General features: G+C 47.4%; 1 protein-coding gene across 1 annotated transcript in view; it reads right to left on the reverse strand.

Moving 5' to 3' along the window:
• The window catches only part of LOC105697945 (phosphatidylinositol 3-kinase regulatory subunit alpha), a 41061-nt gene extending 23694 nt beyond the window's left edge, over nucleotides 1-17367 (reverse strand). The window contains exons 1-5 of the mRNA XM_012421697.1: nucleotides 17044-17367; nucleotides 15882-16620; nucleotides 15685-15789; nucleotides 15493-15585; nucleotides 15128-15175 (exon numbers count right to left, since the gene is read on the reverse strand). Coding sequence (XP_012277120.1) covers nucleotides 15128-15175; nucleotides 15493-15585; nucleotides 15685-15766 — 223 coding nt within the window. The 5' untranslated portion in view covers nucleotides 15767-15789; nucleotides 15882-16620; nucleotides 17044-17367. The remainder of the gene's footprint in view (nucleotides 1-15127; nucleotides 15176-15492; nucleotides 15586-15684; nucleotides 15790-15881; nucleotides 16621-17043) is intronic.
• Nucleotides 17368-17731: the final 364 nt, after the last annotated feature.

Raw genomic sequence — 17731 nt, forward strand, 5'->3', positions numbered from 1 at the left:
ATAAATCTCATCCAAGGCGTCGCGATCACCGATCGGTCCCAAAAAAAAGGAAAAATCGGGGAGAAAATAACCTCGCCCCGATCCGTGTAAAAGCGTGAGATTTTTCTCCTGCATTTTTAGCTCCACTCCGATGTGGGGTACAAACTTTCCCGGATCTCCTCTTCGGCATCTTTTTTCCCGTGGATGGATTTTCGGTCGATTCCGATTATATATCCGCGTTCGAGGGGAATATTCGGTTTCTAGACGAAACCCCGTTCGGTCGGCCTGCGGCCCTGCGCGACGACACCCAAAGGGTTAGGAAGAAAGGGACGTGAAAGTGAAAACCGACTTTCCAGGGTAGGCGGTGGGGGCGGAAGGGAGGCCGAGAGCCGGAGCCGAACCCGAAGCCGAGGAGCGATCGAAGCGCGAGCTGCGCCTGCGCAACCCACCCGACCACCGAGTCCTGCTCAAGGTCGCAATGCCGGCTGTGGACGTCGCGACGCCCCGACCTTGTCGATCTTTCCGTTGCATAACGTTGCATCCACGTCGAGTTAAATTCTGCCCTTCCGCGGCGATAGCTCGGACAAATTTCTCCCTTGATCGACGAAGCTTCGGCCGCCATTTTTTTCCCGACGAAAAGAAACACCGTCGCATCAGACATTCCGAATTTTCCCAATTTTCCCAATTTTCCTCTCCTTCCATCGGAGGCACTTGGGTTCTGATTTTCTTGTCGCGGTTCCTCGGTCTGGGACGTTTGCCCAAAACTTTTCCCTCGCTAAATTCCATTCTCTTGTCCATCGGGTATTTAGATTGCGGTACCTAAAAATAAATCTCGAAGGAGCTCGCTCCGGTACGAAAACATGGAGTTTCATTTCTCCGTGCCGCGCAGGGGTAAGTTAAATTTCCTTCGATCGGTAGGTCCAGCCCAAGGTCGCCCCGCCGTTTCATATATACGAGGCTTCGCGTACCCTCGCCTCACCTATGGTTCACAGCTCGAGTTACCATCGACTAGCTACACTTCCCGGAGACTATGCTACGATACTTCAAATTTCGTTCTCGTCGATCCGAAAGTCGAGGTCGGGAGAGCTTCGGCTGAGTTTCCTATAGCGCATTTAGCGTTCCGTATTTAATCCGTATTTAATAAAATCTTCATATTTCTTCTCCAATCGTCAGACCCCACGCAAGGTCGCATCGCTAGTTATAGGACTTTATCTCTGGCCTTGCTCACGGACTTCAACTCGGATTACCCTCGACTAGCTACTTAGTCGAAGCGTTAAGGTGAAGCACTCGATCGTGACGTACGCAAGATGCAGTAATTGGCACTCGACGAGAAAAGATGCAAGGCGTACGAGAAGAGAAAAATAATCCCTCTCCTCGTTTTTAAATTAGGAATCTCGCCCAAGTGCCGATCACTCTTTCTTAACCATGCCGTAAGAATAGGTACGAAAATCAAGGTCGGAATATACAACTCGAATGAATTGCGAGCACCTATATTTAATCCTTCTCTTTCCAGGTTTTTCCAGTTTTTCGCATCAGCGGAGGCGACTTCTTGGCTCGTTCGCTATGCGTAGACGATTATACCCAACGGAGTAACCTAGAAATGAGCGTTTCACCCACGACATGGAAGTAGGCACGTTGATATAAAAGTCGGTCGATATAAAACTCGCGGAGCAGGAGCTAAGCTTTCCTTCTGATTTTTCGAAAGGCCTATCACGCCCTGAAAAAAAAAAAAAGAAACAAACGATTGATTTCGCCGATAGGAAGTATCGGTATCGGGACGGTTCACCTTGTGCACCTTGCGCTCGGTGGCTCCCTTCTCCCTACCTGGCGAGGAACGCTATAGCAAGGTAGAATCAATGCAGCTACCGTATGCATCCCGGCCATTTCGGCGAAACGCCCCCGCGGGGCCAATTTTGACAGAGACGCCCGACGATAGGTATCCACGGAGTGATTCAAAATTCAGACAAATCATTCCATGAGATTGTACCTTGAAAACAAAAAAAAAACGGACAACTTCAAATCGAAGGATCCCAGCTGGAATGGGACCCGCGGAAAAGAGAAGAGCGAGGGGCTATTTAAAAAAATCGAGGCGACCTGGATTTTTCCAAGAAATAAAGCTGGACAGGAGGAAAAAAAATCCATCCGTCCAGTTAAACTCGTCCTTCGCCGGGTTACCCTTTTTACCGTGCCATTTGATTATATAATCAAAAACGAAAAAGCGTCCGAGGTGAACGAGGGAAACGCGATGAAAAAGATCCCGCAAAAAGGCATCGTTACGTTAAGGAATTCTCTTCTTGGGATCCCGTCGAATAACCATTTGTTAGGCAGTACCGGTTTATCGTGGATCTAGCGAATCCGAACGTCAAAGTGGCGAGGTGAGTCGCGCGCGTGCGCGCGCGAGATATCACGCGTGATTTGCGCCGACGTGATTGGCGGGCCGATGCGACCGGTTCACGAGTACAAGCGGATGCGTAAATGCACGTTTGCATATACGCGCATAAATACTACATAATGCATAACGATAAGGTGCCTCGGCACGCCCCGGCGACTATTATACAATTATCGAAACCGAGGGCCAAGCCGGTGGGCGCGACTCTCGGCGAATCGCTGCGGCTCGATAGCGCGGATCCAACGGAATGGCCCAGGTGCCTTTGATTTCCGCGTGTTCGCATAAGTCGGGGAAAAGAAGAAACCCGTCGGACGAGTTTAACGAACCGCCCGTTACGAACGACGACGCCACCGCATCCTATGTGTTTTGATATCGGGTCTGCCTTTCGCGAGATTTGCGAATCATTTTATCAGGCCGTGATGGACTTTTCCTCCGATGGAACGGAATTTTATGCCCGAGGGAGTTTTTTTCCTCAGTCCTTGGATCGCTTTACAGGCGACGTTAAAAAAAACGCTAGCTAAATTTCGTTTAACCGGGTAAAGGGGCGCGCGGGGATATAAGTGAAAGATGAAAATTCCGCCGGGCAACGTGGGGAATAATTTTCGTCGAAAGCTCGGCTTCGGGCGATGCGTCGTTAAAATAGAAAATTGCACGTACGGCATGTTAAGAAGACCAGTTACGAGACTCGGCCGCGGTTATGTTCGGGATAAAGGTGATGATGCGAGGCTCATGCCGGTCTACGTACGAACGTCCATCAAGTACATTCTTGTACTTAACGACTGTCGAGATTGCGTGAAAATAAGAGCAATATCGCGATGCGCTGCCCGGGGAAATTCTGTAACGAAAGGGGTCTTCGCTTTTTCAAAGAATCTCGATATACAACGCGATGAGTCTACCGTGGAAAAGAGGGACGCACCTAACCTCTTACCCCGATACCGTTTCCCCCCGCGAGCACGTGCTTTTCCGAATTAAATTTAACTCTATTTTCCAAACAAATCGAGCCGAGTAAAAATTCCTCGGAATGCCTAAGAATTCTCCAGCTTTCCTAGAATTCGGGGTAAATCAGGTTCTTTAAAAATAGGACCACGATTCGAGTTTAGAAAAAAGAAAAAGAAGAAAGAAAAGTAGCGCGAACATGAGAACGGAGTCACGAGGCCGCGAAGATAAAGGTTAGCGCGGCTCTCGCTAGCGCGAAAAGAGAAGGATCGCGACTTCTGTCCGATCGGCCCTCTCCGTCCACCTCGACCGTGTCATCCTCGTGTAATTGAGTCGGTCGTTCGCGAGGAAGACGAGCCGACAGCGGGAAAGACTGCCGGATCTTTGAAGGTTAACGGTACCCTTCGAGATCGTTTAACGGAATACCCGCTCTCTGAAAATCGACCGATAAAAATTCGAGAGTGGGAGTCGAACTCGCTCCGGCGATCCGAGTCTATTTCGAGATATTCTCGAGAAAAGACCGACACGGATCGCGATCGACCCTGATTTTTCTTTTTCAAATTCCCGATTTCATTTTTCATTACTCGAGCGGCAACCGCCTCGAGTCTGACTCGGGGCATCTCGCGAGGTTATTTCCCACGACTCAAGGTAATAACGCCAAATGATTCACCGAGTGCGCCTAATAATAGAAGATCGCGAAAAAACTGGAAACTTCGACGAGTGGTATAAAATTCATTAATCGCCGGCTTAGCGTAGAAAGTGAAATAAAAATTTGACCAGGTCAAGGCGAAGAAGGGTTCGGCTCCGCCAATCGGATCGAACGAGTCCGCTCGAGCTCCGTTCCGATTGGTCGGACCCGATCGAACTTCGACCGATCGAGCCGATCGCTCTCGAACGCCTTCGAGTCGTCGACACGGTCGGCGCGCGCACGCGTCGCCCCGGAAATTGGACGTCGACTTCAAAGGAGCTCTGCTTTATCGGCCGATCTCGAAAGCCCACCTTCGAGCACCTATATTCGAAAGTATTATTGGCCGGCTTCCGAATTACGCGGCTCAGGGCCGTAAGAAACTGTCCGGAAACCTGGCCAATACGGGAAAATACCCCCGTTCGCCGCATCCCCATAAAAAACGTTTAAAGGCGACAACAAAGCGATGGAATAAATTTCCCAAGCTCCGCTTCTTTTCCCATAAAATCGCTAGTCCCTGTAAAGGCAGGAGCGGTAAATTCGTCGTTACGCTAACCGATCCCAAAATTAGATAAACGTTAATCCGAGCCTTAAGCCTGCTCCGTGTGTCACCGAGAACGATATAGCCAAGACCACGTGTCTCGTCTCCTGACATCGCAATGTTCGGGGCCAAAAAGCGTGGAGCGATCGGTAGCTATTTCTACGCGATATCGGTGGCCAAATTTCTCGATCGCCGATGTCGGAATTAGAATAAGAAGTTCGAAAAGGACCGCGAGGCGCTCGGAGCGGCGAACCGTTCGAAAGCACCATCGGAGTAAGGAGCTTGCCCGAAGCTCCACCGAGTTAATTTTAGTTTTAATCGTCCAAGCCGATATGCGCCGACTACTCCGAGTCAAGATACTCATAGAGTCGGCCGCGTCCTCGGCCTTTCGATTCACGCATTCGATTCGACGCGAGTACGAGCACGCGTTACGCGCACTACGCATACGTAAGCGAGGCATTGTCCGCACCTAACACCGGGGTCCTCGTTAAACTTCCCGGACAAATCCCCGGCATAATCCATCGCCATCCGACAGAAAATTATCCGAGGAGTGGAACGCGTCGTGGGCGGACGAAAGTCCGGAGCCCTGACAAAGGTCCGCCGAACGAGCACCGATACGCGCCTAATCAGGGATAAGCCGACTCCGATACGATTCAGCGTGCATTAAGGACATTTCCATTATTACCCGAAGATTGCCCTTTTACGTTATTACCGGAACGACCCTTTGAAAAGATTTAATTACGGCTCTAACGTAATGTCATTCGCCCGAGGCAATCACGAAGGTGGAGGAACGAAATATAAGCAAGATAAAAAAAGAATATATAAAAGAACTGCAGATTTTCCTCGCAAATGGTTTCAGGAGCCGATAAGGTCGCCCTCGAGATACGCGGCCCTTCGGGGACGGAAATCGTAAATGGCAGAAACGTCGACGGCGTCGCCGATAACGAGTGGCGTTGACCACGTCCCGATAGATCACGCGATCCTCCGAATGGGGATGGCCTTGCGATCGACCTCGTAACGAGTGGTCACCGCGGCTCGCAACCTTGCAACGAGGTCCAACCTCGAAACCGACCCCGCGAAGTGACTCATCGAATCATTCGCGACCCCGTCTCCTTGCTGCCGGTTTCCCGAAACGACCCTGGACCCGAGTGCCCCGCAATTGCTCGAATTGCCCGCCAACGACTCGCTAATCCGACCCATTCGCAGTTCTCACGTAGCGAGTCCATCCGTTTCTTGTCCTTCCGCGACGTTCCCCGGAAGTCCCTCGAGATATCGAGGTGGCCCGCCTCGAGAGGACGAGAGCGACGAGGAAAATTCGATCCTCGATCGCGCCGGACTGGAGCGAAACGTCCTCCGCGTTTCGGCGAGTCCCACCCCCGCTCCTTGAAGTTCGACCGACCCAGAAAGCAGTTATGACGTTTCGAAACCAAAAGGAACAGGTCGCCGGAGTACGCCGAGGTCGCGCTCTCCTCGGCTCCGGTCGGAGATATTTTCGCGAGAGGGCGAGAAAGAGAGGAACCTCGCCGGGCAGAAACGGAGGGACCGGAGGGAGATGAGAGCGCGCGGAAGGGAAAGAGGGAACGAGAGGAAGAGAGAGAGACGACCGTAGGAGCGGAGGCGAACGAACGAGAAGCAAAGTACAACGTGGTCGAATCGACGAGAGGGAGGGGGCCGAGGTCGATGGATTTAATTCGGTCGATTAAGGCCAAAGGCTACGGCCGCGCCGCCCAATGAGCGATCGGATCGGTAAATCCCGAGGATCTCGAATACCGAGTACCACCCGAGTACCCGAGTGACGGATTCGGGTCGGGATCTCGGGATCGGGGTCGGCTTATGATAATCAATTACGCCGGCGATAGGGATCTCCGGGCGATCGGGCGACCGGTCGCGAGTACCTCGAGGGTCGACGGACTCGGAATCTCCGGAATGGAAGTCGGATCGAGACGAAATCGATCGCAATTGGCGGGAACGATCGGCTATCGAGTGCGCCGAGTGCGGTGACGGATCCGGGTCGAAGCGCCGAGATCGAGGTCGCTCGAAGGGAGTCGATCAGGGACCGCATCGGCACGATCGATCGACCGGCGGATGATCGATGGCCGAGGGCACCTCCGGAAGATTCGTCCACCGGCGTCTAGACGGGAAGATTGTCTCGTTGAGAGGGCAAATTAACTCGGCTAGATCCTGCGCGTAGACCGACCGGCCAATTGATCTACGTGTCCAGTTTAACCTCAACGAAGTTAATCTCTCCCGAGATAATCCTCGCGTCTAGACTCGGCATACGAGGACCTCCGCATCGCGATCGGATCTAGGCCGCAGATTACGAAAAAGGAAGGTACTTTTGAGGGCCGAAACTCGAGATACGAACGTCGAGTATCGAATTCCGAATTGACCCGTCCAACTAGGGACCTCGATATTCGGGTCAATTGGAGCCAATGGACGGGGTCGAAGGGTACGGTCGCTCCTGGCTAATCGTTGCCAGTGGTTTCAATTCGATCAGGATCGAAAATCCGATAAGCATCTGCGGATTTGCCGTGGAGGTCAATTTTAGAAAATCTTCCGCGCGACGGTTATCAAAGCCGGTTGAACGAGTCCTTCGAATTTTCACGGTCCCCAATTTTAGTCACCTTCCTTCAACGGCAAAATTAACAAAATGATCTTCCAGAAAAGATACGGAATTCGGGCCTTTATCCACCTCCCAGCTCAGTCCTTTATTTTCTCATTCCCCTCGGTCGGACCCCCATTTCCGGAGATTGGGAATAATTTAAAAACTCAGGACGAGCGAGTGCTCCTAAAAAGAGGAGGCTTTTACGCGTGGCTTTCCTTTTCCTTCCCATTTCGGGAGTTTGAAATTGCCCGACGTAGCTCGGGAGAGATAATAGGACACCGGAGGGGGAACACGGACTCGGCAGAAGCAAGATGAAATTCCCTTTGGAACGACACGTAGAGAAATCCAAATGGCAGAGCAGAAGCCTCCGGTAACGCGATTAGCTCTCTCCGGCGGGGTCGTTGATCGAATTTCCGACCAGAGGGCCAAATTAATACGACCCTGGGATTCGGGAGGAATCTTCTTTTTCGCCGAGCTGTCCGGGTCTCGCGGGCGAATCGCCACCCCGGGTTGGCCCTCGGACCCGGGGGGCTCGAGGTGAATAAATTCTCCCAAAGTATGTCCCTTTACGTAAAGCCGAATTTATCCTCGGAATACCACGGGAACGAGTAGGAGAGTCGTTATTCTCGCCTTTACGTTCCGTCCAGTCGGACGGGGCGTGTTCCAGCTAAATGCCGACCACGACTGTCCGCCTACTTCCAATCGAATCGTTTTGCATGGATTTCCCTCCAAGGCTCGTTCTTTCCCAGACCCTCCCCCTCTTTCTTAACGTCCCCTCTACCTCCGGAAATACGGAAGCGCCGGTGCATTAAATACGCCCCGATTACAAGGGTGGACATGGTCCGACACTTTCCAAGTACACCTTTAACCCTCGTAATACCTGACATACCTGGCAATATTTCCCCCATTTTTTTATATTATCCAGGCATTGCGTAAATAATACCCGGAGAGGTGCGTACCTTCGAATGGGTTTAAATATGACATTTTGTTCATACAGGCGCCGGCAGATTTAATATCGCCTTGAAATACGAAATTTCATGGAAGAGACTCGATATAAATAGAATCGGCAAAGTTTTGCATGATCAAGTGACCGACCCCCTCGGAAGAGGTTTCCCCACTTTTCCGACGTCCGGACCGCTGGTGGTCGTTCACCCTGGTGTCCCGGGTAACGCGATCGATGAGAAATAACCTTTGAACTTTCGTGTCCGAAGTTATGCCGCCCGCCACGTATCCTCAAGGTTTCGTTAATAACTAACTAACCGGGGTGGAAAATACGTTTCCGTGACCCGAATCGCCCTCATTAATTCGTTAAAATACCTAACGTATCGGCGATCGACATTACTCTTGAATTTCCGGTTATAAATAATTAATCGGCAACCGAGTGGATTAAATCTAACGACGTTGATCGATTCGTCGAGCGATAATCCGCGCCCGCTAAGAGGGCGAAAATAAATATAATTACCCCGTCGACGTAAAAGAACCGCGCGAGAACGTAAGTGGAAAATTTCTCGGGCATTTCCGAGGTCCGAATTGCTCCCGTTCGTTCACCCAAGTGTCCAAGGTAACGGGGATCGACGGTGGAAATAACCCTTGGATTCGCGTGTTACGAGCAATTCCACTTTGTCAGAAATTCCTGAAACCACCTGCCCCTCTTCTGTCTCTCGAATCAAAAAACGTCCGGCCCCTGGAGGGTCGAATCGAGGGAGCCATAGCCGAGCCAAAAATTCGAAAAATCTCTCTCGAGCGATAAAGAGGACAACGAGATGGATTTTTTCCAACGTCCAACCGAAGGCGACACCTTTCGGACCCCCGACGTATAATCTTCGTGTTTCGTTTACGCAACGGATATATATATATACGTACAAGATGACTCTCGCGAAAGGTCCGAAATCAATGGGACTTAAATGCCGCGAAGACCCGCCCATTATTTGACGAGCTGCAAATCACGATCGATATACGAAATACGTCCACGTGCCCGAACCTTCAAACTTTTATCAACTAAGACTCCGTCGTCGGATTATAATTTCAAAAACGAGCCTCTAGAGTGGCACGATCGGTTACCAGGAAACATGACGGATTTATTTTTAATCGATAATCGTGATCGATGCCGCTTCTAAAATAGTAGCCACGAGGAGGAGAAAAAAGTATGCACGCGGAACGAGAGAACGGGACATCGTACATCGAAAGTGAAGTCACGGAGGGAGAAAAGGCAGGATCTAGAGAGAGAGAGAGGGACAGGGAAAGGAAAATGGAAGGGAGGGACAAGAAGCGAAAAGTTTGAAAACCGCCCGTGGTTTAATTTGTTCATATCCGTGGTCAGCCATGCCAGAAGGGTTTAGTAAAGATATAACTACAGGAGTTAAGTGGAGATATAGGTACAAGAGTTAAGTAGAGATAGCATTCGAGTTAGGTGGTTCCACCGTAGTCGCGTGATTAATGGACCGAGTACAGATTACAGCCGATGTTGCCATATACATACGTACGTGCACTATGATTTAATACCGTGCCATACCGACGGTAAGGGAAATACTATCGCGATGTGGCATTACCTTAGCATTATTATAATCACTGCTCTTGCGACCGCTCGTTAGTAATTATACCTATCATATTACAATCTCGAGGGCAGGTTTTATATTTATTTTATGAAACGGTCTGTAAATAGTCGTATCTCGTTACCGTGACTTACGGTACGACTGACGAATTATTCTAACGGGTGTTTGAAAGCTCTCGCGGCGAATTTATGGATATTCCTCGCAAAGGGGACGCATTTATTTCATATCCCGGAATGATAAACGATTTTCGACAACGAACTCCAAGTTATTCCTCCTCGGGCGGAGTCGTTACCGCGAACTCAACCGCCGGGCAAATTAAGCCTCGAAACGGTCGGCTTAACCGTGCGAACGGACTCGGAAAACAAAATGGACGTAATCCAAAATTAGTGCAAAACGAAATCCGGAATTCCGGCGATTCGCGCCGTCCGGCTGAAGACTCGCGGAAACGCTCGAGGCGAGCCTCGCCTCGCGAAAGGGAGAAGAAAGAGAGAAGGAGAAAGAAGAAAAAGAGGCCGGCCGGGGAGAAACAAAAAGTGACGGGCAAGAAGGCAAAGAAGCGAGAAAGAAGAGACGGAGAGAAAGAGGGATAGGACGAGGTCGGGTCGCCTTCCAAAATTACCGGTGATCGCATTTTTCCTTAGCGATTAAAATTCCATTCCTACAGCACTGTCGCGTATCGTCCGACCTCCTTTTTTTTTTTTTCTTCTTTTTTCTTTTGACTTCTTCGGAGAGAAAGAGAGAAACGCAACCGTGCTTCTCCCTCTCCGTTCCTCCTGTTCCATCGTCTAGTGCCAAAAACTCGTTCGAAGGCGTCCTTATCGTCGGTCCTGCCTTCGTATCGTGGCTTATTTTGCCATCCCCTCGCCCTTCCTCGACTACGTTATAGGAAACGTATAAGGAAACATTGGACGAACTACGTTATAACAACGGTAAAGCGTGACGTTCGACCGAATTTATGGAATTCCGTGATCGAAGCGATTACAGAATAAAATTCCGTAACGACGCGAAATGCAAGTCTCGCGCAATGGAAAATGTAAAATCGAATTATTTGAGGATATCGGGAGGAGGCGCGGTTAATTTTGGCATCGCGCAATTCGCAATCGATTCGTTTCGGGGACGATCGCAAAATCACTGATTTATCGCGAGGATTTAGCAGTGCTGGCTTAGCCAATCGGTTGTTGCGATATAAATCGCTGAGATCGAGAAAGAGAGAAAAATTGAGGCGCCACTTAAATATTCACTCGCTATTACTCTCCTCCCGAAGAATATCCCCGGACATTTCTGAGATGCTTTTCGTGGGAGTAAAAAATGAATGGAAAAAAAAAGAAACGGAATAAATGCAAGAATTAAGAAAATTCATGCCATCGATTCGGCAAATCTTCCTAAAATAGCAACTGGCGTTTTGACGAGTGACCGACTAAATAAATAAAAAAAATATTTTTTTTCTAGCCTCGAGTTCTAGCCTCTTCATTTGCAATTTGAATGAGGAGATCGTAGGTACGAAAGTAGTTACTACCATCCGGTGGAGTGGCAACAAAGTCTCGATTAGGACCAACTTACGACCAGCCCGTGACTGGGAACTCTCACGTGCTTAAGCATGCTTATGTTCGTTACCGTCCGGGACTTCCTGTACCATGTTAGCCATAAACATTCGAAAATAAGCAAGCTCCTCCCCTCGTGCTCGTTCGCACCCCTAGAAGTGTGAACGTTACGTAAATTCCATGGAATATCGCGTGATAGGTCGGCCGATAACACCAGGTCTAGATTCGTTCCAACTTCCAGGCCGGAACCATCAAAAGCGCCGATTACGTTGCAAATTCGAAATAAATCCAAACCGCGCCTCGAGGGATTTCCGAATCGACGAACCACCCCAAGTCTCCAAATAAATAAATAAATATTCACGTCGAGCGTCAAAGCGAAGGGGAATCAAGAGAATTTTGTCTAAGGTCGTATTTTTAACGTTAAGAAAATTGAACACATGTCGGTGCCACATAAAGCGCCGGAGAGCATTTTTTACCGGTGACAATAATTATTCCAACTGACTTTTACTACTGTCGCTTTGCGTTTCCAGGCCGCCCGTTTCGTATAACACATGTGGAAATAATTATCGTAATTTTAGTACACCGGAGGGTGCCGGGATTTTGGGCTTAAATGCCGCCAAACTGAGGCCACCAGCGATACGAAATCTTTTTTCTCATCGATCGAGCGATCATTTATCGCGCATGCAGTTTGCCCACTTTTCATAATGACTCGCTCTTATCGGCGAGACATTGCCGACAGGGCATTTCTGTCGTTAGAATCGCTCGCGTCTAATGATCCAAGATCGAAGTCGGATTCGCTCGGGAAATTGCGCACTATTCGACTCCATTAGTGAAGTTGTAAAATGCCCGTTTGTACGGCAGATACAAGATAAATATCTACGGGATGCAAATGGAATGATCGAGCGGGCGGTAACGAGGGCACGAGAGGTGATTAAATTCGACAGAAATACAGGAACGCGAGTCCACTTCTAAAGTCCCGCGTATAAAGTCCTCCCTCTGAAAATTGCCTATAACCCCAAAGGAATCGCTAATCCAATCCCACCAGTGAGATTTTTTCTCGAATCCCTTACCAATCTCCACGATCACCCGTTCCATCCATTTTCGGCCATTAATTCGGCTCGGTGAATCGCCGGGCACCCTCGAGGACCTGCAGCTATTCCGGAAAAATATTTTCCACCAAATTCTCCGAGGGAGAGGCTCGGGCCCCGGAGGCTCGGGGGCGACCCTGGCGCGAGAGCCATGCCGGGGGAGGACGGAACGCGGGGCGCGGGGTCGAGAGTTTCAGAAAAGAAACGGACGATCGAGCTGGAACGAGGGAACGCGAGGAGTCGAAGAGGGGGAACCCGACACTCGAAACTGTACGAGTACTCCTGTTACTATGCTACGGTGGCGCCCTCGGTGCTTTCCGCGCCGAAGTCGCGAACTACTCCCGTCGCGACACTCGCAGCGCCGTCGGCCGACTCGCGCACGGTCCTGCTTCCCCTCCCGTGGCCCCTCTCGATCACGCCAACTTTTCGTACAGCCACGGAATAAAGATTTACGGGCAATCGCGTTACGCAAAGAGGTCGGCTAGCGGCGACCCAAAGTCTATGACTTACATTTCACGCTCGGCGAATGGTACCCTTCGCGAGTACTCGGATGCCGCGACGCCCTTCGGACCGCTCCGATCGCGGGGGTTAACGAAAGGGTCGTCGAGGAGGTGACCCGAAGGGTTCCTTTCGGCTTAACGACCTTACGGGGAGGGAAAATAAACTAAGCAAAACGAAACGACTGGACCAACGATCCGACGTCGTTTCCAGGGCCCGAATTTTCGTATCTCGAATTCGTGGTCTTCTATGGGAAATTTCTGGAAGCCATGAAATAACGTCGATCTAGCCCCGTGGGAGAACCGAAGCGATTGGATCGTTTCCCTCAAAAAAAAATATCGCCGCGTGCCACGGGGAAGATGCAAGAATTAATCCGGGGTTCCTCGCTACGCGAAATCGCAAATCACCCGGTAACGATCGACCGCGAATTAACGAGACGTGGAGCGCCCAATGGAAATTGCACCGGCACTTGTATAAGCAAACTTTCAAGAACGCGGGTCGAGATGTTTAGTCTGGGTCGTTTTTTTTTTTCTCTCTCTTTTTTTCAATCGGGAAACTACCGACGTCCTTCTCGAGTTTCTCCTTGCGTGAGATCGGGCCCGATGGACGTTTCTTATCCGTAAACTCGAAACCCAAAGACGCCTTCCGAGGCGCGTCCACGAATCGCGGCATTGAAATTCCTACGTGCGAGTACGGAGGTTTGCGCCATCCGTAAAATTTTTATAAAAATACTACTATTGCCAATTGTTCCACGTCCAAAATTACATCCCGAGATCCGATTGCTGCCCACCTAATACGCGCTACACGTAACCACGGGTTTAAAGAGCGTAATCACGCAATACTCAACCCACGAGCAACGACGCGAATGAAGTTTATATATATATATATGTGCAACATACTTGTCCGACATACGACAATTTAGTCACAACGATAATTGTGATTTGTATACGTGAGAATTCTATCTGATATACGTTGATATAAGTGTTGCTTGATGTACGGCACGTTGCGGCTAACGATAACTCCTACTTATAAGCATAATAAAACTACTCGATAGGCGATAATATGCACGCATATTGCATGTACAATAGCCCTGTGATATACGACGTATTACAAGTAATGGGAACGGTTTACGAGTATAATCAACACATTATAAACAGGTGATACCCGCCCAATGCCCGCCTATACTCTGAACTTCGAAATCAACTCGTGCCCGCGCCACGGTTCTCGTATTTATCGCCGATAGATTTCCCACAAATATGATGCGCGTAATGGCAACGGGTCTAGGGTTTCGTTCTGGAAATTGTGCTAAGATTTTCGGCCGCAAAGTTTCGCGTCTTATGCGAGGACCTGTCCTGGAAAATTGCAACCACGTTACGCGCCGACGACGTATCGCCGACGCCGTAGGTTATGGCCGTTGCGTCGCGGGGAGAGCTCATTTTTATTCGCTTCTCGTCTCGCATCCCACGATAGCCTCTTTCGATAAAAAATCGTGGCATTAATATTACTCGACATCTGGCACCGAGATGATTCGCGAGCGAGCGCGCGTCACGCGTACGGCTTCACCGATAAGGACGCGCGAACGCGACGACCAAGTGCTCTCGTAAAGATTAAACGTTTCTGGTCGTAACGAATAAAAAATACATTATCCGCCGATTACGAGGGACTAGGTATCTTCCAAGATCTCTCCTTGTGGATAGCAAATCGGACCGCTGTCCTCTCGCCGAGAAATAAAAGAAAGTCCAAACATCGGGAGATCGTAGCTTTCGGTCACGAGACCAGTCCCAAAATTAATGTAGAGCGAATCCCCACGATGCAACCTCATAGATTTACGTTAGTTTAGTGCCATGAATCCTTGTACCGAATCAGCCGAGCACGCATCGTCGCGATAAACGGCAATCTCTTTAAACGTGGATAGAACCTTTAAATAATATCAAAATGAATAACTGATAACGATGCCCCCCCAGATCGTGACCGAAATAATAAGATCGTTAATCAAAAAAGTCAACATGGACCTTAGGCGATAACTTTGCCGACTTTTCGATGACACCGATTACGGGTCCCAAAGTTTGTGTGCTTGTCGACTGTGAGTAACAACGCTCACTTGCACAGTGAGTTTGGTCAGGGACGACACTTTATCGTATTCAAAGTGATGAGTCAAATCCGCAAACAAAAGGGGAACAAAGAAATCGCCTCGTTTTGCGAATCTCGTCACTGGACAACCTCGACCTTCCTCGCTAAATTCGGCAGAACATTTCGCTGAGAATTTCCGACCTTGATTGCTTTACTTTTTATCGATGTATCGAAGTCTCTTACCTGCGCATTTTACACCCACTTTTCCGGTACCAAAAATGTAGTCCTCGCCTGGAAACAGAGTAAAAATTTTATTCAAATGTCCTAAAAGTAATTTAATAAATTCATTAAATATTTGTGGCATTCATTATTTTATTTGTAATATTATAAATAATGGCCAAAATTACAATGGACATAACTCTCTGTTAAAATAAATTTCTTTAAGGGTACGTATTGACATAATTTTACAGTCGATATTACTTACATGTCAAATTGAGTTCCAGTAACGATTAATTATCGTCATGATTCAACTTGTAAGTAAACTTTTAAAAAAAATTCCTCAAAGACTATCGCTCTACGTTCATTAATATTTAATTGTTTAAACTTACAATGTGTGCAGAGAATCGGAGTAACAAAGTAAACGTCCTCTAATTTATGACTGTATTTCTTGGGTTCTGCATTGGTTGACTCTGCTACATAAGCTGTAATCATATATAAAAATATGACAACTTTGATGTATACCTTTCACAACAAATGTATTATTTATTACACTGATCTATTATATCAATTGATTTACTTACGGTAGGGCCCATTGCTGATTGTTACATATGATGACTCTTCTTCGTTATGGGTGTCAGAATACGATATGCTTTTTGTCAGCATTAGGACTTTCTCTTTGTGTACCTCTAATAAATGAAAAGAAATATCAATATATAAATAATAAAAACTATAAGCATCAAATAATGTACTGTTCGTAACTAAAAACTAAAATTCTTACCAGGTACAACACCTTCAACTTTAACTCGCCTCCCGTACAATCTACCAAATTATTCTTCTTAATTTTATTAAAATGATTTTGTACAATTTGTCAGAAGCAATTGGATCGATACGGTAAATCTTCGGTTCAGGGAAAATTACCCCAATTAGCTTGTTGCTGGTTGGCAATATGTAGTTGTAAATACAGGAAGTACTAAATACATGATACACGACAAATGGCTCTTGGGCATCATTTATAAGCAATCATGGTATCGAACGAATACTCATTTAATCTACTGTCTTCGACAATAAAACAAATGCTTTCTTTTTTAATGTGCAGTCATTCTTTAGAACGTTTAGCACTTGTTAATGGCTGCGGTAATAACTACGATCTCGATTCTCATTCTTCGAATATATGGTTTTCATACAGCATTGTTATTCTCATGTTATAAACTTTGGCAATAGAATTTCATAAAGTTAACAGATTTCTCATAATGAACAGGAACCCATGCGATACAGAAATGTTGAACGTATCTTGTTGCATGCCAGTTATTAACGAACTTTTCTGAAGTAAGAAGTATCATTTACTTCCATGATATATTAATATGCTGACTTTTCTTTTCTCATTATATGATGTTCATGTATTACCACATAATATTAAACCTTTTCCGAAATATTTATCATACTGCAATCTCTGCAGCCTTCACTCGTAAACTTCCTTTGTACATCATTCCAAATTAAGTATTATGGCTGACAAAATTCTGAAACGAAATAAATTTTATAAGAAAATGGAATACGAGCATGATTAAATGATACCACTGAACTATATATAACCATTAAGTCTCTGAACTGCCAAGTAGTTTCAATTGCCATTTTATTTTTAGATATACGACGGATAAACTATAACCTTATTATAATGCTCGGACTCCAATACATTTTTAATTCATTTACTGTCTATCTGAATAAAAAAGTAAAGCGTTGAATTCCTAAAGATCAAGGTACTACTTCGGAAACCCGATTAGGTCCTACTACTATGGTTTGCTTAAAAACATGATATCGTATACAGAAAACTCATTCAGAATCTAATGCGATTACATGCAACAATTTTAGTGAATAAAAGACACGCGGTTGCGCTAAATTAATAGGTTAAAAAATGTTTTTAAATCCTTACAGAGAAAACTTACCGGTCAAGCTTTTCGGACAAGAAACCTCAAACATTAGGCAAGTTTTCTGTTCCTTTTACCGTAGAATTGCTCGAACAAAATTCACGACTCGTAAAAGATGCGAAAAAGCAAACTCTGTCGAAGGCGAGAGACCAGCTCCGAGCAGCTACTCTGAGTTACGACGAAAACACGCCAACTTGGCCCGCGTTTCTTTCGCACTCCAAACTCGACGCATCCAGGTAAGTAACGTTTATCCTTAAGGATGTCGTCTAGGACTACGAGCACAAAAAAGAGGCAACGAAAAACGTCGAAGAAAATCTCCCTGACAGCGACAGTTTACCTTGGTCGCCACACACCGACCGACACGGACGAACGCGGTTAGACCTGGTTAGTTCAAGCATTGAGATTAGACACATTAGATTGCTGTTCGCTGGCTAAAACGCGAAATACCGCATTAGTTCGTACTGCATGGCGTGTTCTCGTGGACCAGAAAATAGCAGATCGAAGAACAGAGTGCCAGAGTCTGTAAGCGTAAGCACCTGATTCTGTAGACTTCTTCTTTTCTGTTATAAGTACGACATCTATTGCATGACAGTGCCAATGAAATATCGGCCTGAAGGAAGTTCATTGTCTCAAGTTCGAAATAATAATTGCGCGGGTAAATTGAAGTTCATTTAATAAATTTCAGTAGAAATTGTATTATTAACTT

This window comes from Orussus abietinus, unplaced genomic scaffold (assembly GCF_000612105.2).
Source record: "Orussus abietinus isolate OABI.00-Male unplaced genomic scaffold, Oabi_2.0 scaffold1, whole genome shotgun sequence".
Taxonomy (NCBI): Eukaryota; Metazoa; Arthropoda; class Insecta; order Hymenoptera; family Orussidae; genus Orussus; species Orussus abietinus.